The 23,505-nt window shown below is 44.4% G+C and overlaps 1 protein-coding gene across 3 annotated transcripts; it reads left to right on the top strand.

Moving 5' to 3' along the window:
- Positions 1–1,608: 1,608 nt before the first annotated feature.
- On the top strand, positions 1,609–22,971 carry sytl2a (synaptotagmin-like 2a). Of its 3 annotated transcripts, none has more exons than XM_080307420.1 (16): positions 1,609–2,945; positions 3,427–3,675; positions 3,939–4,093; positions 5,417–5,540; positions 7,342–7,411; positions 7,503–7,584; positions 10,840–10,947; positions 11,364–11,431; positions 11,514–11,594; positions 11,871–12,031; positions 12,192–12,294; positions 18,065–18,226; positions 18,303–18,399; positions 18,480–18,585; positions 19,746–19,951; positions 22,505–22,971. In XM_080307420.1, exons 2-16 carry the CDS (start codon positions 3,575–3,577, stop codon positions 22,651–22,653), a joined length of 1,773 nt encoding a protein of 590 aa, XP_080163546.1. In that variant the 5' UTR covers positions 1,609–2,945; positions 3,427–3,574; the 3' UTR covers positions 22,654–22,971. The 3 variants fall into 3 exon arrangements, with proteins under 3 accessions (XP_080163546.1, XP_026037939.2, XP_080163545.1); XM_026182154.2 differs by having other exon boundaries at positions 7,500–7,584; XM_080307419.1 differs by lacking the exon at positions 1,609–2,945 and having other exon boundaries at positions 3,105–3,675; positions 7,500–7,584.
- Positions 22,972–23,505: the final 534 nt, after the last annotated feature.

The raw sequence follows: 23,505 nt of genomic DNA, 5'->3' as shown, positions 1-23,505 counted from the left end.
TCGTCTGCAGTACGGGGGCCCCACAGGGAACGGTTCTGGCTCCGTTCCTCTTCACCATCTACACTGCAGACTTCTCCCACAATTCCACCCAGTGCTTCCTGCAGAAGTTCTCTGATGACTCTGCAATAGTCGGCCTCATCACTGATGGGGACGACAAGGAGTACAGAGGACTGACTCAAGACTTTGTGGACTGGTGCCAGCTGAACTACCTCCAGATCAACGCCAGTAAAACCAAGGAGCTGGTGGTAGACTTCCGCAGGCACAAGCATTCTCCACTGCAACCACTGAACATCCAGGGTATGGACATTGAGGCTGTGGACAGCTACAGGTACCTTGGTGTTCATCTGAACAACAGACTGGACTGGACTCATAACTCAGACGCCCTCTACAGGAAAGGGCAGAGCAGGCTGTACCTGCTGTGGAGACTCAGGTCGTTTGGGGTGGAGGGCCCACTCCTGAAGAAATTCTATGACTCTGTTGTGGCTTCTGCTATCTTTTATGGTGTGGTCTGCTGGGGCGGCAGCATCTCTGCTGGGGACAGGAAGAGACTGAACAGGGTGATCCGAAGGGCCAGCTCTGTTCTAGGATGCCCTCTGGACCCAGTGGAGGTGGTGAGTGACAGGAGAACGGCGGCTAAGCTGTCATCCCTGATGGACAACATCTCCCACCCCATGCAGCAGACTGTGACAGCACTGAGCAGCTCCTTCAGTGGGAGACTGCGGCACCCACGGTGTGGGACGGAGAGATTTCGCAGGTCTTTCCTCCCCACTGCTGTCAGACTCCACAACAAAGACTTTAACTGAACAAACACACACATCCACACATGTGCAATAACACTAAGTGCAATAATCTTTTCTGGCATCGTTGTATTTTTACTCAGTTGTATATAGCGTTCGTATTCTATTTTTATCTTATTGTATATTTTTATTCTATTTTATTCTACTGTATATAGTATATTATTTTATTCTATTCTGTACAGCTGTGTACTGTATTTATTCTTATTGTATTCTAATTTTTGCGTCATAACTTTTGCACTGTCCACTTCCTGCTGTGACAAAACAAATTTCCCACGTGTGGGACTAATAAAGGTTATCTTATCTTATCTTATCTTATCTTATCTTATCACAACAAACTCAATGCATCATGGGAATCCCCGGCAGCCTACGTCTATTGCAGCATAACTAAGGGAGGATTCAGGGCCACCTGGTCCAGCCCTAACTATACGCTTTAGCAAAAAGGAAAGTTTGAAGCATGATCTTGAAAGTAGAGATAGTGTCTGTCTCCTGAATCCAAACTGGAAGCTGGTTCCACAGAAGAGGGGCCTGAAAACTGAAGGCTCTGCCTCCCATTCTACTTTTAAATACTCTAGGAACAACAAGTAGGCCTGCAGAGCGAGAGCGAAGTGCTCTAATAGGCTGACATGGTACTACAAGGTCATTAAGATAAGAAGGGGCCTGATTATTTAAGACCTTGTATGTGAGGAGCAGGATTTTGAATTCTGGATTTAACAGGAAGCCAATACAGGAGAAATATGCTCTCTCTTTCTAGTCCCTGTCAGGACTCTTGCTGCAGCATTTTGGATTAACTGAAGGCTTTTCAGGGAGTTTTTAGGACTTCCTGATAATAATGAATTACAGTCGTCCAGCCTGGAAGTAATAAATGCATGAACTAGTTTCTCAGCGTCACTCTGAGACAGGATATTTCTAATTTTAGAGATGTTGCACAAATGGAAGAAAGCAGTCTTACATATTTGTTTAATATGTGCGTTGAAGGACATGTCCTGGTCAAAAATGACTCCAAGGTTCCTCACAGCGTTACTGGAGGCCAAGGTAATGCCATCCAGAGTAAGAATCTGGTTAGATACCATATTTCTAAGATTTTCAGGGCCGAGTACAATAACCTCAGTTTGATCTGAATTAAGAAGCAGAAAGTTAGCGGCCATCCAGGTCTTTATGTCTTTAAGACATTCCTGCAGTTTAACTCATTGGTGTGTGTTATCTGGCTTCATGGACAGATAGAGCTGGGTGTCATCTGCATAGCAGTGTAAATGTATGCTATGTCTTCTAATGATGCTGCCTAAGGGAAGCATGTATAATGTAAACAGAATTGGTCCTAGCACTGAACCCTGTGGAACTCCATAATTAACCTCAGTGTGTGAAGAGGACTCTCCATTTACATGCACAAACTGGAGTCTATTAGATAGATATGATACAAACCACTGCAGCACAGTACCTGTAATACCTACAGCATGTTCTAATCGCTCTAATAGGATATTATGGTCGACAGTATCCAACGCTGCACTGAGGTCTAGCAGGACAAGCACAGAGATGAGTCCACTGTCAGAGGCCATAAGAAGATCACTCCACCTGCCAAGTAAGACCCAAACCCATCCAGTATCACTGAATTCAGTGTTCAGTTCTCTGCTCTTTACCTAACCGCTCTCTCGCTCTGTCCACAGTCCCATCGTATCTCAGATACCACACTAGTTATTGTTTATCCTTGTATTTATCAATAAAGCTTGAGAATCCTTATCGCTGTTTTCCAGGTTTGAATCTGCACGTAGGTCCACCTGCTGTCCTCCGTGACACAATAAAATGGTCACGCTTTTGAGGTTGTTGTGGTGACTTCAGTATCAAGAGAACAAATCGCCCCTCTGAACTCAGAGGTTTATTTATTGACTGATTAAAGTCTCAGTTTGTTTGAGGTGAAGTTGTGCTGTAAGTTTGACAGTAACAAACTCGACACGCTACATGTTGATGCAAGGTTGTTTCTCAGTGAGACGGTCTTCCTGAGACTAAAAGTGATATTCTGCAGAGTAAAACGTGGTGCAGACAGAACCTCCATCATCTGTCTGCCGCCTCCTTCAGCTGTCCTCTGAAGCTCCACCTTTCTACATCAGCCCAGGGCTTGTAGCTTAGCTTTCACTCAGGGCTCTACAGCAAGAGGTGAGTTGATTTCTTCCTAACTTCATACTCAGGAAATAGCAGAAACTATAACTCTAAATGGTTGAGATATCATTTTAATGCATCCATTGTATGTCCAGTCAAAAGTTAAGACTGATGTTGTGACTCCCGTAGTGTGTGAACGTGGAATTATGTATGAAACCATAGTAAAAGAGCATTTTCTGCTCATATAAAAACTGTTGAAATGGTGCATATGTGCATAATATTATAGGCCGTCTGCTTTTTATGTGAAGCTTAAGTAAAGCTAACACCAAAGCTGCTGAAGCTGCTGGACCGATCTCTCTGTCGCTCTACTGCTTACTACTTTTGAATGCTAATAGAGAAGCAGGCTTTTCTGAATCAGGTGAAAGAATTTCCCCTCCCTCGTTTGATTCTTTCAGATTCAAGCACTGATGCAGAAACGAACCCAGCTAAAGAAAAATGTGTCCAGATGAAAAAAGTAACGTCTGAATTTCTGTCTTAGTATTTAGCTGTTCTACAACATGGATCAAACACAGCTGTTGTTGCCACTTGGTTTGACTTCAAGGATCAATAAAAGCATCTGTGAGCTTCAAGGAGAGCTACATGACTAAACACAACCTCAAAGCATCACACAAGGGGCGACTGTCACCATGATTGACCTGAGTTTCTTGACCAAAGAGGAACAGGAAACCATCCTGACTGTGCTGAAAAGAGATGCTGAGCTAAAGAAGCTTGAGGACCAACGTGTCCAGTGAGTCAGTCGTTCTATTGTTCAGTCACAGGAAACATAAAGATATAGATTATGAAAACATTTAATTGGACAATTTGAGGTGCAGATAAAAATGAAACTCCTTCAATCTCTTATTATCACATATGTGTGTATACACACACACACACACACACACACACACACACACACACATATATATATGTATGTGTGTCTCCTGTACTATAAATGTAGTAAAGGGTAAGTTTATTAACTGTTATAATTTCCACTGATGTGGTTTCACTCAGAAACCTGCAGAAGTCCGTGATGAACAAAAGCCAGCTGAGATACTTGACTGGAGAATGGTTCTATGAGACGAAGCAGCTTCGCCATCAGGATCGCATCCATGGCTCTGACATCATCAGGGCCTCCATGAGGCGCACATTTAAACTGAAGACTATACGTAAGTCTGCTGCATCCTTCCAGAAGATGTGTGATACATTAAAATGCAAGATCTCTCCAAGCAAAGCCTGAAATCAAAGATTCAAAATATTTGTAACAAGGAGTAGTTTTATTTTCCGACCGTTCCACACAGAGTCAGGCTGCATCTACAGATCCACCCAGACGTATTTATTAGTGGTGTTTTTGTCTTAGAACTCATGAAACCCAAACCGACCATTGTGTCTTTCATATTTTTGAATCACATACACCAACATTAATAAGGCAAGTGAGGCCTTTTGCTGTTGTTTTGCGTTTGTTTGTGATATTGCCGCTGACACACTAATGGCTCTTGGAGTAAATTTGGTAGGTTGGCCAATTCTGGGACAGTTCACTGTTTCACGTTTTCACAGCTGTGGATGATCTCTGTGGGTTCCCTGGACTCCAAATACCTTTTGTTAGGTTTTGTATTGTTGATTGTCATTTATGCTTAGAAATATTTAACCATATACAGTATGCTTAGAGGTGCATAATCGATTGTGTAGTGATAGGATGTGTGATCTTTAACAGGCTGCAAAGGCTACATCCTGGGAGCATGAGAAGAGGTCGTACCTTGTTTTATTGTTTTATGGTAGGATTAACGTGGCTATATCTGTTTTAGGCTAAGTGCCTTTTGTTTAGATGAACTGTTGGACTTCCAGACCAGCAGGTTTAGGGAAGTCATTTATGGGGTCACACTCTGACCCCACACACACACACACACACACACACACACACACACACACACACACACACACATACATACACAAGGTACTCTTTGTTTGTATGTAGACGTCATATGTTAATGAACCTATGCATATTCATGTAACCTCAATAAAAGGGCAGTGGTACGGGAGAACGGACGAGAGCAACTGGGGTCAAGCGAAGGAACGGCGCCTGTCCGGTTCTCTCCCGTGCACGAGAAACATGAAGAACTTTGCCTATTTGTGTCTTGCTTTGCAGTGTAATTATATTGTCTTCAACGTTCCAGCGGATAGATTCAAGCTACAAACCTATCACCTTTGCAACCATTTTCAGACTGATAGATGTCATTCATCTATTTTCTTAATCATTCTTAAGTTTCTTTAGATCATGACATACTTTGTTAAGGATCTTTTAGCTTAGTTTACTTTGTCAGAAAGTTTCTGTTTAAGAGCTTTATTGATTTAACACATAGACAGTAATCGACCTGGGCGTGGCTAGTGCAGTTAAACTCGGCATTAACAAAATATGGTTGTTTACAGTTGGATAACATTTTCCTCTAATTAAAAATAGCTTCTTAACAGCAGTTGTGTGTGATGTGCTGCAGTGGAGCTCTCCCAGACGTCGGCTGAGAGGTGCAGCTTTGTCAGCACTGAAAGCAAAGACGTGTCCTTACCAGCTGTTTGCTGTGGTGTCCTTCAGGAGCCTCACATGGAGCTCAGCAATAATCAGTGAGTATAAGAAAGATAAACCAGCCAAGCAGCCGTGATTTCACACAAATCTGTTCTTTATCAATATTTTGACTCCTGAAGTTTTCATACACAGTTTGAACTGCACGCTTCTCTCTTACAATTAACACACGGTTCCTTACTTGAAAACATGGCAGTAAGCATAATATCTGGTAAATGGCCTGTATTTATATAGCGCCTTACTAGTCCCTAAGGACCCCAAAGCGCTTTACATATCCAGTCATCCACACATTCACACACACATTCACACACTGGTGATGGCAGCTACGTTGTAGCCACAGCCACCCTGGGGCGCACTGACAGAGGCGAGGCTGCCGGACACTGGCGCCACCGGGCCCTCTGACCACCACCAGTAGGCAACGGGTGAAGTGTCTTGCCCAAGGACACAACGACCGAGACTGTCCAAGCCGGGGCTCGAACCGGCAACCTTCCGATTACAAGGCGAACTCCTAACTCTTGAGCCACGATCGCCCCATGATCTCTGGCTGATCTACTTAATTTAAATAATAATTTAAAGGGATTTTAAATCTGCGCGGTGGTTCGCACGGTTGCCGTCTCCACCATGGCGCCAGGGCTGTGGTCGCCTGGGTATTTCAAGGTTTCCTCCCATAATCCAGGTTCTTTGAGCTCCATCACATGCTCCACTCCAGGATTATTTGCTCTTAACTGCTCGTTAGGGGACTTGTGCACTAAGTGATACTTAGTAACTCGCTCTGTACCGCTCACTAATCTCCTTACGAGGTCTTATATGTTCACGTTTTCCACTATTCTGGGGACAAGTCCCACAAATTCTTTGCTGCCGTTAGTGAGATAAGATTTCAGACTCAAATGTTCTGCGTCAGGTCTGTGAGAGTCACTGGCTGCTGAAAAGCAAATAAGGTTTTGGTGTGTTTAATAAATGTATTTGAAGGTATTAGTTATGACAGGTACAGTTAAGCTCTGGTGGTGCTTCTTGGTCCATGAGACTGCTTTTGCAGTTTGATGGAGTCCACGTGTGCCCGGCTAAATCTACTGGTGTGTAAAATGATGGTTTGTGTTTGATTAAGATCAAGGCCGAACTGTCAAACGAGTCCTTCACAGAACTGAAAACATCAACATTCACATTTCTTCTGCCAGTAAATTCACAAACAGCTGCTGTTTTTAGAAAACACTTCAAAGCCCAGGTTTGTTTGTTCAGTGTAAAGTTTTGTATGAATATTAAAGAAATATTTGTAAAAAGTTACTGTTAGATATTTTAGTATTATGGGGTACTTTTTTTGATGATATTAGACAGAAGATTCTGTGACTCAACAAGGCTCTTTATGTTAACCGTCATTTTCTCTTGCTTTGTCAACTCAAGATTTTATGGTGTGAAAGTAGATACTAAGGTTGGAGGGAAAACACCAACAAATCACTCTTTTACTTATCACTCCCTTGCAGAAGATGTTTATGTGAAGACCATCTGGGTTGTGTCAGAACTCACGGATGTAGGAGACCTCTGTATAAGATTTATAGGCCTTGAAGGTGCATCATACTGCAATTGTAGAACAAAGGATTCCAACTGTCTAGTGTTTAACGGATCTGTCAAAGGTATGTTGAGATACGATTGTAGAAGGCCTCTTTCAGAGCTGGGGGACCTTGCTTATATGGTTTTAACTTGAAACTTGTTGACACACGAACTTTCTGCCTATAAATACCGCTGCACAAAAGAATAAAACTTTGAGTTGATTTTGGGAAAGCAACCTGAACAGTCTGTTTATCTCGACTTTTCTTTGTCAACACATCGCGTGTTCTTTGTTTACAGTTATCAACATCAGAACCTCGATGAGACCCAACAAGAAACTCTGAAATCAAATTCACAGCCTCGCATGAAGGTTTGTTTCTGCCCTGTAATTGAAAGAAATGACTGCAGTTTCATGTTACAGTGGCTGCATGTGTTGTGTTGTAATCTTTTTCTTGTAGCAGATAAGAAACCCGTTCAACAGCGAGCCTGAAAAGGAGAGTCAGGCATCGGATGAAGCAGTGAATCAAAGCCAAACAAAGGAATGTGAGTTATTATGGAAACATTATATTTTGGTTATTAGAATATATATTGTGACTTGAAGTGGATTATTCTATGAACAAGCCCGTCAACAAACGATACGTACAGACAGATTTGTTGCTCTTTAAGGAGACCAGCTGGGAAACTTGTGTTGCTCATGTTTAAAAATCCTGCGTCTGCCATAAACAGCATGTCTGACACGAGCAGCGGCTGGATGGCAGGTTAATGCTCACACTGGCTGCTTATTTCTTACAACTTTACCTTATTGTGACTCAGAAATCCCCCCAAATAATAACGAATTCTTTCTTAGTTTTTACTTTTGGAACTTTTACTTGTAGGAACAACGTTGAGCTGGGCTCTTGAATTCTCTGAATCACTTGCTGTAAAATGCGCAGTGAGCTGGGAGCAGAGATTTTCTCAGGGGTCGTTAGAAGGAAAGGAAATCCAAATACCAGAGGCTGCCAGAGTAGCTAGGGAATTACAGAGATGTGCATTCCAGAGCTCTAATCTGTACTGCATGACTTTGGGTCTGGAAAACTTTCACAGAAATAATCAACCAAAGATAACAATGACAGTTAAGACACGGCACAATAGGTCATCTGGGGCCAGATGTACTAATTACATGTGAGCGCTATAACCAAATATGGCTGATAGGTGTGCAGGAACCAAGAGAGAATTAGAAATGCAACATGGATCTCAGTGCAGCTGTGATGTAAACAACATAAAGAACAATCCTGTGCTTGCAATAGCAATGTCAGAGCAGGATGCTGCTGATGGGTCCCAGGAAAATACTCGTTACAAAAGACTGAACGCAGCATCTTTGCTGATTTATACAGAGCTACTCCAGTCCTCATCTATGAGGAGACGGATGACTCTTCAGCAGGGGTACAGAGTTCTGGTCCACAGGAAAACATCATATCTTTTGACCCTTTAAAATCCCAAAAGCAAGAACGGGATGTACAAATTCCTCTTCCAATTAAGTTCCACTCTTCAAGAGGACAGACCCACAGATCAGACAGTATAAGCATATCTGTAGGAGGGCAGCTGGAGTGAAGGAAGCCTCAGTAATGAAGAAGTTTCCTTTCAGTCTCACTTGATATCATCAATCATTTGATCACAGAGAAAAATCAAATGGAGAGACGGTAACATCTTGATACAAAACCACGGTGGTGACAGACACGGTTTCTCAGTCAGAGTCTAGACAGATGACAGCTGAGGAGCTCCTGCAGTCCTGCAGCTGTACAGTCAACATGTTACCAGCTCGAAGTCCTAGCAAATCTGAATCTTTCACATTTGAAGAAGATGATGAAGGAATCAACATCTCAGACCTGCCACCAAAAGGTAATTCAACAGGAATCCTCCAGTGCTGAGGGATCCATGCAGGAAGGCTCTCTCTTTAAAACCTTACACAACAGCACTATGTTAGGCCACAGGAGAAGGCTGCTGTTCCCTCTGTTTACCGACTGCACAGAGTGATGATCTACACAGTCCACAGAGTCCACTTAGAGGTTTTGTAGGACACCAAAGTGACAGTTTCACTGGTGGGAATCCTTCCAGAGTCAGATTGTGCAAAACAAATACAGACACTCCAGTCAAGACTCAGCTAGCGGGCCTGCTTTGGGCAGATTCAGGCAGTGAGCTTTTACATCAAGATCATGACTGACAGCTACAAATATTATTTCAATGTTAGGTTTTCTGTTTTTACATGTCACAAAAAGCACATAACATCACAGTGAGTCTAATTTGTAAGACGTTCATTTCCAAGTTTTTACTATTTGTTTTCTTTCATTGTTAAACAACCTTTCTTTGAATGATTTCTGTCCATAACTGAAGAATAATAGTTTTTAGCTGTTGTTAGACTCTCCCAATGATAAATACACTATATGCCAAAAGTATTCACTTAGCACATCCCAAATACTTGAATAGAGTGATGTGATATGAGTGAGACCAGATCAGAGTACAGTTATTGTTGTTATTAAGTGCATGTGCAATGGTGTGCAGAACTATGTAGAGTCCAGTCCTACACCTGGTTCAGGCCCAAATAGTCTGGGGGAAGAAGCTCCTCCTCTTCCTCTTCACCTTGTTGGCCTTAAGCGAGCGGAAGTGCTTCCCTGACCTCAACAGTGAGAAGAGTCCATTGTCGGGACGAGAGAGGCCTTTCATTATCTTCCTCTGTTTGCACCACTTAGACTGCAGGTTACCAACTTTCTGCAGATTCGCTACAGACCTCCAAACTTCATGTGGCCTTCAGATTAGCTAAAGAGAAGTCTGTAGAAAGCAGACGAAGCGACTTCTCTGGAGTGCCAAGTCACACTTCTCCATCTGTCAATCCCATGGATGAGTCTGGGTTTAGCAGTTGCCGGGAGAACTGTCCTCTGCCAAGTGTAAATTTTGATGGAGGTGGGATTGTGATGTCGGGTTGTTTTACAGGAGCTGCGCTTGGCCACTTAGTAGGACAACTGTATGCTCCCAACTGTGTGGGAACAGGCTGGGGATGGCACTTTGCTGTTTCAACCTGACTGTGCAGCAGTGCACAGAGACTCCTGACCACAACCCGATAGACCACCTAAATACTGTAGCTCAGGAGGTAAAGCAGGTCGTCTCCTGATCAGGTTGGTGGTTCGATCCCAGACTCCTCAAGTCTGCATGCTGAGTATCCTTGGGCGAGATACTAACCCTGAGTTGCTCTCTGATGCGTCCATCAGAGCATGAATGAGGTTGGGTAGGAAGCACTGAAGCTAAGAAGAAAGTGAATGTGGCATTTTATATAAAGAGCTGTGGGAGGAAAGAGAAGCACCACATAAGCATCAGTTCATTTACACTTGGCAGTAGAGAGAGAGAGAGAGTGTGTGTGTGTGTGAGTGTGTGTGCGTGTGTGTGAGTGTGTGTGTGTGTGTGTGTGCGTGTGTGTGAGTGTGTGTGTGTGTGTGTGTGCGTGTGTGTGAGTGTGTGTGTGAGAGTGTGTGTGAGTGTGTGCGTGAGTGTGTGTGTGTGTGTTAGTTTAAGTAGTTTTTCCTTCTCTCTTCTTTCTGACTGTTGAGGCGTTTCTGAGTAAAAACAGACTTGTTTGTCTCTACAGTGATTTTTTTTTTACATGTAAATCTGATTTTGATTGTAATATAGTTGATCTAACAAAGTAATTTGTTTTGTTTATTGTTGATGTTGATTGACAGAAAATAAATAATTGTTGCTTTGTATATAAAAACTCAGCGTTGGTTCCATTTCCTACAGCTGATTTTTTTTATTTTTTATTTGTGGTAGGTTCCAGGAGGAGCTCCAGTCCCATCACGCCAGCCCTGAAACGGTTATCCTCAAGGAGCAGGTCTTCATCCGAAAGTCTGGAAAATCTGACCCTAACCTCACAAACGAGTAACGACCATCACTGCACGTGCAACAGCACCCTTTAAAACTGAATCAGCAACATTAGTACATATCACTGCAGGCACAAGCAGCGGCAGTCCACTGCACACGTCAGTGTGTGCAGCTTATCTCTGTAGGTCAGAATGTAAATGCGACTGCTCGGTAATGGTAAAGATTTTCAGAGGTACAACAAAAGAAATCTTGACGCCGCCTTTCTAAGTACTTTCTCGTGGTACCCAGAGAACCCAGTGCAATTCAAGCCAACGAATGCATCTAAGTATGGATGGTAATAAAGATAAACATGAAGTTATCTTTATACACATTTTAATCAGGATGCAAAAGATGGCTGAGCAGTGATTTCAACATCAGCATACTTTGTATTCATTGCACTGCACAATATTAAAATTCCTCTCTTCCACCAAAAGCTTCCAGACTCTCCAGCTCGAGGCTGATGAAAAGCAGCGTGTCAGAACCCGTCCTTCTGTACAACAAGGTAAATTAGCCTTGCTTGACTCGTGCATGTTGAATGCAGCTGTACATTGTGTTTGACCTGGTGTTTCTCTTTGCTTGGACAGAAGGACAGTGGAGGCCCTCTGAAGACCAACGTGAGAGCTGAAACGAACACCAGCAGCTCCACGTATAATCTAACGTCCTCTGTATGTCACAATGTGTTGATTACATTGAAAGACTGAATGCTAATTTGTCGTGTAGATTATGTCACTTTTTAAAGATTAGAATGCAAAAACTGGTAGTTTGGTTTGTTTGCTAATGTGCAGATGCAATGTTGCTGTTATATGGGAGCAATAGACTGGAACCTGTTACAGAGTGAATAAACATACAATACACACAATACGAAAGTCACAGTTTTCACTTTAAATAAAAAGGCCCAAATATCAGAGACGTTTTTTATTTCCTCTGTCATGACTGAACAGGTCAGCAGCAGCATTTATCCTGCAGACTCTGCTGAAATCAACGTCCAAGGAAGCATCCAGTTTGCTGTGAACTACATCCAGAAGCTTGGAGAGCTTCATATCTTTGTGATGCACTGCAGAGATCTGGCCACAGCTGACAGAAAGAAACATCGTTCTGACCCGTAAGTGCTGAACGCTGGAACAACCCCACGTTTAACGAACAGTTTGAAATATGAATCACATTTGCTAAAGATGTATTTCCTTGACATAAAGTGTCAAATATTCACTCTATAAAGTAAATCAAGTTTAGAACAAGAGTTTAACTCTGCTGTGCATTCACAGGTATGTGAAATGTTATCTTCTTCCAGACACAACTAAGCTGGGAAAGAGAAAAACCAGTGTAAAAAAGAAGACATTAAACCCCACCTACAGTGAAATCCTCACGGTGAGAGTGCCATATTTAATCTTTTACACATGTCTGTTTGTGTAAACCCTGAACTCTTGTTCAGCTGAAAAAAATCAAATGAATTTATTCATTTTATTCAAAACGTGTCCGGTTGTACTTGTTTCATGATTCCAGCTGTTAAATTCACTGGCTGTGGTACGTTTCCTTTTATTAATACAACCTCTGCTCAGTGCACACCAGCTTTATAAACCCTGTTCAGAAAATGACTATTTCATGAAAGAAGTAGCTCATTCTTATACATCATTATCATGTACAAAAAAAAGTTGGGATGGGGACAACAAAACGCCAGAAAACTGAGCAGTACTGAGAAGAAACAGGTTTTTCTTAAATTCAGTTTTCACCTAGTTTGGTTTACTAGCTCCTTACTTACTATAGGTCGGTAACATAACTGGATATGAAAAGGATACCTTTGAGAGGCAGGATTTAAAAAATGTGCAAAAAACTCCACGAATTGTGGGACGATTTTAGAAGAATATTCTTGAATGTAAAATTGTGGAAAAACTTTGAATATGTCATTATCAACAGTAGTTAAAATCACCAGAGAGTCCAAGAATCTGGAGAAATCTCATGCACAGAGATCTGAGGTTGTATTTATATAACATCCAGTCAACAAGCAACTTTTAACAGGGAAAAACCACCGACTGACCACACAGAGGCAGCCAGCTGTCACAGCTGTCTCGTCTGAGAGCAGGGTGGAGTGGTTGGACTTGTAACTGCAGATCAGAACCATGCAGCTATAGATCTACAGATATTTACATAAAGACACCAGGAGAGAGGTCAGAGAGGCAAAGCCCAAACTAAAGGGGAAAGATGACCCACTCCATGACATTAGAAGCTTATAAATAACAATGAAAGAGGAGAAAAGGAACGCATCACATCTCAGGAGGCCTAACAGTTTAGCAACAAAACTAAGGGGCTGTTCAGGATGATCTGATCTGGCCCTGGGTGCACATAAGCTTTAGCAAAAGGGAAATCTGAAGCCTTATGTTAAAAGTGTCTCCTGAAAATAGGATCTGGCTTCAAGGGAGAGGTGCCGAACTTTGAGAAACTCCAGGAAGCAAACAATCCTGCACCGTAAGAACAAAGCGCTCCACTGGTATTTCAAAATATTCAAAATATTAGTTGTTCAAAGGAAGTATTATAAAGGACTAACCTTTGGTAATCGTGATGGGCATCAATGAGTCGAGTGCTACTTACAGTGGGGCAAAAAAGTATTTAGTCAGCCACCGATTGTGCAAGTTCCCCCACCTAAAATGATGACAGAGGTCAGTAATTTGCACCAGAGGTACACTTCAACTGTGAGAGACAGAATGTGAAAAAAAAATCCATGAATCCACATGGTAGGATTTGTAAAGAATTTATTGGTAAATCAGGGTGGAAAATAAGTATTTGGTCAATAACAAAAATACAACTCAATACTTTGTAACATAACCTTTGTTGGCAATAACAGAGGTCAAACGTTTACTATAGGTCTTTACCAGGTTTGCACACACAGTAGCTGGTATTTTGGCCCATTCCTCCATGCAGATCTTCTCGAGAGCAGTGATGTTTTGGGGCTGTCGCCGAGCAACACGGACTTTCAACTCCCGCCACAGATTTTCTATGGGGTTGAGGTCTGGAGACTGGCTAGGCCACTCCAGGACTTTCAAATGCTTCTTACGGAGCCACTCCTTTGTTGCCCAGGCGGTGTGTTTTGGATCATTGTCATGTTGGAAGACCCAGCCTCGTTTCATCTTCAAAGTTCTCACTGATGGAAGGAGGTTTTGGCTCAAAATCTCACGATACATGGCCCCATTCATTCTGTCCTTAACACGGATCAGTCGTCCTGTCCCCTTGGCAGAAAAACAGCCCCATAGCATGATGTTTCCACCCCCATGCTTCACAGTAGGTATGGTGTTCTTGGGATGCAACTCAGTATTCTTCTTCCTCCAAACACGACGAGTTGAGTTTATACCAAAAAGTTCTACTTTGGTTTCATCTGACCACATGACATTCTCCCAATCCTCTGCTGTATCATCCATGTGCTCTCTGGCAAACTTCAGACGGGCCTGGACATGCACTGGCTTCAGCAGCGGAACACGTCTGGCACTGCGGGATTTGATTCCCTGCCGTTGTAGTGTGTTACTGATGGTGACCTTTGTTACTTTGGTCCCAGCTCTCTGCAGGTCATTCACCAGGTCCCCCCGTGTGGTTCTGGGATCTTTGCTCACCCTTCTCATGATCATTTTGACCCCACGGGATGAGATCTTGCGTGGAGCCCCAGATGGAGGGAGATTATCAGTGGTCTTGTATGTCTTCCATTTTCTGATGATTGCTCCCACAGTTGGTTTTTTCACACCAAGCTGCTTGCCTATTGTAGATTCACTCTTCCCAGTCTGGTGCAGGTCTACAATACTTTTCCTGGTGTCCTTCGAAAGCTCTTTGGTCTTGGCCATGGCGGAGTTTGGAGTCTGACTGTTTGAGGCTGTGGACAGGTGTCTTTTATACAGATGATGAGTTCAAACAGGTGCCATTCATACAGGTAACGAGTGGGGGACAGAAAAGCTTCTTACAGAAGACGTTACAGGTCTGTGAGAGCCAGAGATTTTCCTTGTTTGAGGTGACCAAATACTTATTTTCCACCCTGATTTACGAATAAATTCTTTACAAATCCATCCATCCATCCATCTTCATCCGCTTTATCCGAGGCCGGGTCGCGGGGGCAGCAGCCTAAGCAAAGAGGCCCAGACCTCCCTCTCCCCAGCCACCTCCTCCAGCTTATCCGGGGGAATACCAAGGCGTTCCCAGGCCAGCCGAGAGATATAATCTCTCCAGCGTGTCCTGGGTCTGCCCCGGGGCCTCCTCCCGGTGGGACATGCCTGGAACACCTCACCCAGGAGGCGCCCAGGGGGCATCCTTGTCAGATGCCCGAACCACCTCAGCTGGCTCCTTTCGATGTGGAGCAGCAGCTGCTCTACTCTGAGCCCCTCCCGGATGGCCGAACTTCTCACCCTATTTCTAAGGGAGAGGCCAGCCACCCTTCGGAGGAAGCTCATTTCTGCCGCTTGTATCCGCGATCTCGTTCTTTCGGTCACTACCCACAGCTCGTGGCCATAGGTGAGGGTAGGGACGTAGATCGACCGGTAAATTGAGAGCTTCGCTTTTACACTCAGCTCCCTCTTCACCACGACGGACCAGTGCAGCGTCTGCATTACTGCAGCTGCAGCCCCAATCCGTCTGTCGATCTCCAGCTCCCTTCTCCCATCACTCGCGAACAAGACCCCGAGATACTTGAACTCCTCCACTTGGGGCAGGAACTCATCCCCAAACCTGGAGTGGGCACTCCACCCTTTTCCGGCTGAGAACCATGGCCTCAGATTTGGAGGTGCTGATCCTCATTCCCGCTGCTTCACACTCGGCTGCGAACCGTTCCAGTGCGAGCTGGAGGCCCTCACCCGATGAAGCCAACAGAACCACATCATCCGCAAAAATCAGAGATGAGATTCTGAGGCCACCAAAGCGAAAGCCCTCCGCCACTTGGCTGCGCCTAGAAATCCTGTCCATAAAAATTATGAACAGAATCAGTGACAAAGGAACTCGGGGCGGACCTCATCAACACCAGGGGCTCTGTCACCAAGGAGTTGTTTAACTGCCTCAGTGACCTCGCCCCCGGAAATTGGCGGGTCATTCCCCTCATCCCCAGACTCTGCTTCCTCTTCGGAAGATGTGTCAGTGGGATTAAGGAGGTCCTCGAAGTATTCCTTCCACCGCCTGACAATTTTCTCAGTCGACGTCAGCAGCGCTCCGCCAGCACTATACACAGTGCAGGTAGAGCACCGCTTTCCCCTCCTGAGACGTCTGACGGTTTGCCAGAATCTCTTCGAGGCAGTCCGAAAGTCTTTTTCCATGGCCTCTCCGAACTCCTCCCACACCCGAGTTTTTGCTTCAGCCACTGCCCGAGCCGCATTCCGCTTGGCCTGTCGATACCTGTCGGCTGCCTCCAGAGTCCCACAGGCTAACCAAGCCCGATAGGACTCCTTCTTCAGCCTGGTGGCTCCCTTCACCTCTGGTGTCCACCATTTGGTTCGGGGATTACCACCACGGCAGGCACCAACCACCTTGCGGCCGCAGCTCAATGCAGCAGCTTCGGCAATGGAGACGCTGAACATGGTCCATTCGGACTCAATGTCCCCAGTCTCCCTCGGAATGCTGTTGAAGCTCTGCCGGAGGTGTGCGTTGAAGATCTCGCGGACTGGGGCCTCTGCTAGACGTTCCCAGCACACCCTCACTACGCGTTTAGGTGCACCAGGTCTGTCCAGCGTCCTCCCCCGCCACCTGATCCAACTCACCACCAGGTGGTGATCAGTTGACAGCTCAGCCCCTCTCTTTACCCGAGTGTCCAGAACATATGGTCGCAGGTCTGCTGATAAGATTACAAAATCGATCATCGACCTACGGCCTAGAGCGTCCTGGTGCCACGTGGACTTATGGACACTCTTGTGTTCGAACAGGGTGTTTCGTTATGGCCAAACTGTGATTAGCACAGAAGTCCAATAACAAAGCACCGCTCGGGTTCAGATCAGGGAGGCCGTTCCTCCCAATCACGCCCCTCCAGGTCTTGCTGTCGTTACCCACGTGAGCATTGAAGTCTCCCAGCAGGACAACAGAGTCTCCAGGTGGAGCACCCTCCAGCACCCCCCCCAGGGACTCTAAGAAGGCTGGGTACTCTGAACTGCCACTCGGCGCATAAGCGCAGATGACAGTCAGGACCCGTTCCCCGACCCTAAGGCGCAGGGAACAAACCCTCCCGTCCACCGGGAAAAACCCCAACGTACCGGCAGCAAGCCGAGGGGATATTAGAATACCCACCCCAGCCCGCCGCCTCTCACCAGGGGCAACTCCAGACTGAGACAGAGTCCAGCCCCTCTCCAGGAGACTGGTTCCAGAGCCCAAGCCATGTGTAGAGGTGAGCCCGACTATATCTAGCCGGTACCTCTCAACCTCAAGCACTAACTCAGGCTCCTTCCCCACCAGAGAGGTGACATTCCATGTCCCTATTGCCATTCTTGGCAGCCGGGGGTCAGTCCGCCAGGGCCTCCGCTTCTGGCCGCCACCCGGCACACAATGCACCCGACCCCTATGGCGCCTCCTGCGGGTGGTGGGCCTGCGGGAGGAGGGGCCCATGTCTCCTCTTCGGGCTGTGCCCGGCCGGGCCCCATGGACTAAGGCCCGGCCACCAGACGCTCGCCCTCGGGCACCCTCCCCGGGCCTGGCTCCAGGGTGGGGCCCCGGTAACCCTATCCCGGGCAGGGTAAACTGTTCCCTCGGTATCCTTTTCATAAGGGTCTTCTGAATCGCTCTTTGTCTGGTCCCTCACCCAGGGCCAATTTGCCATGGGAGACCCTACCAAGGGGCAAAAGCCCCCAGACAACATAGCCCCTGGGATCCCTGGGACACACAAACCCCTCCACCACGATAAGGTAGCGATTCAAGGAGGAGCTTTACAAATCCTACCATGTGAATTCATGGATTTTTTTTCACATTCTGTCTCTCACAGTTGAAGTGTACCTCTGGTGCAAATTACTGACCTCTGTCATCATTTTAAGTGGGGGAACTTGCACAATCGGTGGCTGGCTAAATACTTTTTTGCTCCAATGTACATCGTTGCTGACAATCTTATAGAAACAGGATTTTACAGGATGGCATTTATATCTAAGGATATGTTGTGAAAATGCTCTACTTCTGTTCATTGTCTTTTCCCGTTTTACAGTTTAAAGTAATGATGCAGGTGTTGAAAACTCAGAGTCTGAACGTTTCAGTGTGGCACGACAGCAGCTTCGGACGCAACCGATTCCTGGGTGACGTGAACCTTAATTTGTTGGAGTGGGACTTCAGCAACACGCAGATAAATGAATATGTATTAAAAACCAGGGTAAATGCTTAATTTCTCAAAGCATTATGTGAATATTGTCGCAGTTATTAGACATTTACTCAGCGTAATCCTTTAGGTGTCAGCACAAGCCTCAGCACCAGCTGCCTCGTGTCTTATCGACAGCAGAGCACAGATGAGAGTCGCTCTGAGATTCCTGCCGCAGACATCCCTCGGTGAGGCCTTCCTTTTGATCAGCTCTCTCCCTTTATGTTTATCATTTATGTTACTTATTGTGGTCTTATTGCACGCACAGTTAGGAGAACATCTACGATGGAAAGCGCTGAGGTGCAGATTTGGGTGAAAGACTGCAAGAATCTTCCGCTGGTTAGAGGCCTCGTTATCGACCCATTTGTGAAATGGTAGGAAACAGTACACTGTTTGCTGAGATTCAAAGTCTGAACCTTGAAATAACAAAACCAAAATAAACCGTTTAATATTTTCTTGTTTAATTATGTTATTTCAATCAAACTGGTTTATTTCAAATAGTTTCTCCATTTAATTTCAATTCAGTTCAATTTTAGTTATACAGCGCCAAACCACAGCAACCTTAAGGTGCTTCATATTGTAAGGTAGACCCGACAATAAAACATTAATAAAAATACATGTCAATCGAGACAGAGTGGAGACAGTTGTGTGATTGGTTGCAGTTGGAGTCCCGAAGCAGCAGCTAATTGTAAAAGTGACGTAAACAAAGTGTCAAAGTTAGAACGCCTGCTTCCTGTAAAATTATCACACAATTAACCAGTTAACTGATTATTTGTTTTACGTTAAGTGAACATCATCTAGTTTTGGACTAATGACCTTACAAAAGCAATTATTTGGAAAATATCACTGATCCATTGCAGTGCACCCATCATCTGAAAATGAGAATTCTCAATAGCTCCACACCTGCCTGCAGCACATATTTGGCACAATATACAAACAGAGTGAAACCCAGAATGCAGTCACAGAAGTCAAGTCAAAATCACAGCTTTACTGCTGGTAACAAAGGTGACAAAGAACAAAAGGCAAAATACAAAACTAAACAGGACATCGTCTACAATAAGGAGAACACAACAACACACAGAGCGAGACGCACACTCTGAACACGATGCAAACGAGACTGAAGACTATCAAAGTAAAACAGGAAGTAACACACACTGAGACACATGAACTGAACAGTGAGACTTGGGATAAACAGACATGGAGACTCCGGGGACACGACTGGGAGACTGCACATAGAAAAGGAGTAACATCATGAGAAACCAAGGACTAGAAGCAAAGACAAACTTAGAAACACAAAGTAGTAATATTATATTCACAACAGACTTAAAGATCAATCATCTCTAAAATCCCAATGAAAGAATCATGAGTCCATAATACATTCAAAAACTGGGTCACAGACCCAGGACTGTGACTTATTTATTATTTACCATGTCTTATTTATTGATTTCATTATGATTACTTTGCACAAGTGTTTCAGTCCGTTCCTTCCAAATGAATTGTTTCCTTCTATCTCCTGCCTGTCCTGCTGCTGTAGTACTCTACGTCCTGATACAAGCCGGAGAAGCAGACAGAGAACTCGCGTAGTGACAAGGACAGCCAATCCCATGTTTAACCACACCATGGTGTATGATGGCCTCCGACCAGAGGATCTCAGGGAGGTCTGCATTGAGATCACAGTGTGGGATCATGGCCGACTCGACAATCACTACATCGGTGGTCTGAGGCTTGGCCTGGGAACAGGTGAAAGTTTACTCCATTGTCAGACTATCAAGTACAAATGTGAGCTATGCAAACTCTTTTCCACCTGGCACTGAACCTGGCCTTCACTTCTCAACCCAGTACAGTCTCAATACCTGACATGATAGTGCGGGGCCAGGTTTCACAATGAGCTTACCCGAAACCCTGGCTGATTGTGACCCACACCCATGTTCACACCTTGGCTCGTGTGATTAGGTAGAGGATCATCAGGGGGCCCTTTGTCCCTCTCGGTGGGAAACTCCCACAGAGCTTAAATCTGGGACTCTCCACCATTTGACCTTAGTACTGAAGAAGCTTCTCGGATGAGAGGTGAAACGTCTTCAAGCCACTTAAAGAAGTCCAGACGCTTTTCTTTCCAAGCTCCTTGGAGAATATAAGGAGGAGAAAGCAAAGGAAGCCCTGTTGTCAAAGGGTCAGAGGGAAGTTACACTGTGGTCTACAGTAGGCCAGAGGTGGGCAAACTGTTTGGCACAAGGGCTTTAAAGACAGGCTGGGCGAGGTGTAGGGGATGGGGTAAAGTAACCTAATTTACGCCATCCCCACCTAAGGTAAGCTACGTACGTACTTTATTCAATATTACTGGGAACCGTGTTGTTGGTCACAATATCGATGCTTGGTGTCAGTTTAGTTGTGGCAATTCTCAGGACAGCTTTTGGTGTTCATCAGTTTTCTGGGCTTTGTGCTTTATTAAAATTCAAATTCAAATTCAAATTCAAATTTTATTTGTCACGTACACAGTCATACACAGTACGATATGTAGTGAAATGCTTGGACAACTGCTCGTGACCTAAAGAAAACAAAAAAGGAAAAGGCTATGAATAAGATAGGAAATAAATATGAAAAATTAAAAAGGGTAAATTTAACTAGGAAGGAATAAAATATAAATTAAGGTTAAAAATGAAATAACTGTACAACACAAATTAGAATGAAGGGTAAATTTAACTGGGAAGAATAAGATAAAATATATAAATTAAAGTTGAAAATAAAATAACTGTACAACAAAATACACAATATAGAACTATATAAGAATGTATGAAGAAATATAAATATAAATAAATATATACACAATAACAGCAGCTGTACAAGTATTAACTGGAAATGAAGAATATAGTGACCAGTGTTGTGCAAAACCAAAGTCCAGAAAGTCCAGTGTGTGTGTAAGAACTGTATGTGTGGGTCAGTACTGTGTGGTGGTGTGATTGAGAGACCGTATCGCCTGCGGGAAGAAGCTCCTCCTCAGTCTCTCTGTGTTGGTCTTCAGGGAGCGGAATCGCTTTCCTGACCTCAGCAGAGAGAACAGTCTGTTGTTGGGATGGCTGAGGTCCTTCACCATCTTCCTGGCCTTGGTCCAGCACCGCCTGCTGTAGACTGAGTGCAGGTCAGGGAGCTCGGAGCGGATGGTGCGCTCAGCTGACCGCACAACCCTCTGTAGAGCTCGTCTGTCCTGCATGGTGCTGTTCCCGAACCAGGTTAAGATGTTTCCCGTCAGGATGCTCTCTATGGTGCACGAGTAAAAGTTCCTGAGCACCTTGGAGGGCAGTTGGAAGTCTCTCAAGCGTCTGAGGTGGTAGAGACGCTGTCGGGCCTTTTTCACCACGGTGTTGATGTGACAGGACCATGACAGGTCCTGCGTGATGTGAACTCCGAGGTATTTGAAGCTGTCCACTCTCTCCACTGGGCACTCGTTGATGACGGGGGTCTGGTAGTTCCTCTCCTGCTTAGTGCTGAAGTCCACTATCAGCTCCTTTGTCTTACTGACGTTTAGAAGGAGGTTGTTCCTCTGGCACCAGTTCTCCAGATTCCTAATCTCCTTCAGGTAGGCCGTCTCGTTGTTATCAGAGATCAGGCCCACCACGACGGTGTCGTCAGCAAACTTGATGATGGTGGTGGAGCTGGTAGTGACCACGCAGTCATATGTGTACAAAGAGTACAGCAGGGGGCTCAGAACACACCCCTGGGGGGCTCCAGTGCTGAGAGTGGTGGAGGCTGAGACATGTCCGCCCATCCTTACTGCCTGTGGTCTGCCAGTTAGGAAGTTGGAGATCCACTGACACATAGATGAGCTGAGTCCCAGATGCTCCAGCTTGGTGGTGAGTGTGGAGGGAATTATGGTGTTAAATGCAGAGCTGTAGTCTATGAAGAGCATTTTAACACAACGTAGTTTTGTAAATGTTTGATAGGCTGGATTAAACAGCCTAACTGGCCATCGTTTGTCCACAAATGCCATAAAGTTAAAGGTCAAACTTTGAACATATTGTGTCTAACTTTTCATAGTCCTTACTTTAGTTTGTTTAAAGCTTTACTGTAATGTTCCCTGTTAATTCCTGTTCATTTTACCCTAACGACAGACAAATAATACATTTCACCTGTAGTATCTTCAAATTTATGTCACTATTAATAGATTTTATTGTAAAAAATTTTATTATCATTTTTGCCTGTTGCTCCATCTTTTACTCTTCTACTGGATATAAACGCCAATACAGTACATCGTGTCACTCAATGAAATCAGTGTAATGTCTGTGCTTGTCTGTGCAGGGGAGAGTTACGGTGTGGAAGTGTCTTGGATGGATTCAACGACAGATGAAGCTGATTTATGGCAGAGGATGTTACGCTCTGATGGTGAATGGGTGGAGGATGTTTTACCTCTGAGAATGCTGATGATGCCAAAGAGCATTTCAAAGTGACACTGTATCAAATGTATTGATTAATGTGTAGAAATTACACAGCACAGTATATACTTTTAGATGATCCACATCCACAACTAGGTTTTGTTGTCCAAGTCACATGTTAACTCATTCACTGCCATTGACGTCTATAGCCGTCAATGGCAGTGAATGAGTCAATGGGTTTAACTCATTCACTGCCAATGGCTGGCAGTGAATGAGTTAAATTCCTTATTTAATAAGAAATGCAGAAAGCAGAAATGATAATCTATGATGTAAGCATTAATGAACTGTATAGTATGATCAATACAGAAAGCAATAAACAGAATGTTCATTTCACTTTTGGTTTGGTGGTGAAATAAGGATTTTATTCATGACAGACAACACTTGGAAATTTAGATTTCTGACCTCATAACTGGAGATAATGACTATTATCAAAACCATACACACTAACCCCAGAGGCAATGATCTCACTGAATCCTCAGTTTCCCCACATTTAGTTCTGTGTATTGCTGCGACAGATGTACTTCATCAGGATACTGCAGTAACAATTTGTATGTCCCCACTCAGTAGTACAAGCCTTCCTGAACATTTTCTTTAGTGGTTATCTCTGGGAGGATGTGCAAGTTATGAGTATAATGTACTGATAAACAGTGGCACTGTTGTTTAAAGGGAGGCTTCTGTAGACACAAGAATAGTCAGAGGTCAAAAAGTATTATTTAGCTCTTGAAGACAAAAATGAATACCTTCCACATTGGATGCAGTATGCAGGGCAGTATTACAGTGGCACCTGGTTTTAAGTCTATTCTTTTAGATTCTGTTCACATTGCAGTTTCTCTCTAGTTGTAACACCATCTTTCATGACCATCAGAT

The sequence above is a fragment of the Astatotilapia calliptera genome, chromosome 10 (genome assembly GCF_964374335.1).
Source record: "Astatotilapia calliptera chromosome 10, fAstCal68.1, whole genome shotgun sequence".
NCBI classification, from domain to species: domain Eukaryota; kingdom Metazoa; phylum Chordata; class Actinopteri; order Cichliformes; family Cichlidae; genus Astatotilapia; species Astatotilapia calliptera.
The sequence above is the reverse complement of the archived record's forward strand: the minus strand, read 5'-3'. Positions and strand labels throughout refer to the sequence as shown.

Bases quoted from the DNA above. Each gene is read 5' to 3' on its own strand.
- sytl2a (XM_026182154.2), top strand. From the start codon at position 3,575: ATGATTGACCTGAGTTTCTTGACCAAAGAGGAACAGGAAACCATCCTG. The intron at 12,295-18,064 runs GTGAGAGTGCCA...CCCGTTTTACAG, and splicing joins CCTACAGTGAAATCCTCACG to TTTAAAGTAATGATGCAGGT. The intron at 18,227-18,302 runs GTAAATGCTTAA...GTAATCCTTTAG, and splicing joins AATATGTATTAAAAACCAGG to GTGTCAGCACAAGCCTCAGC.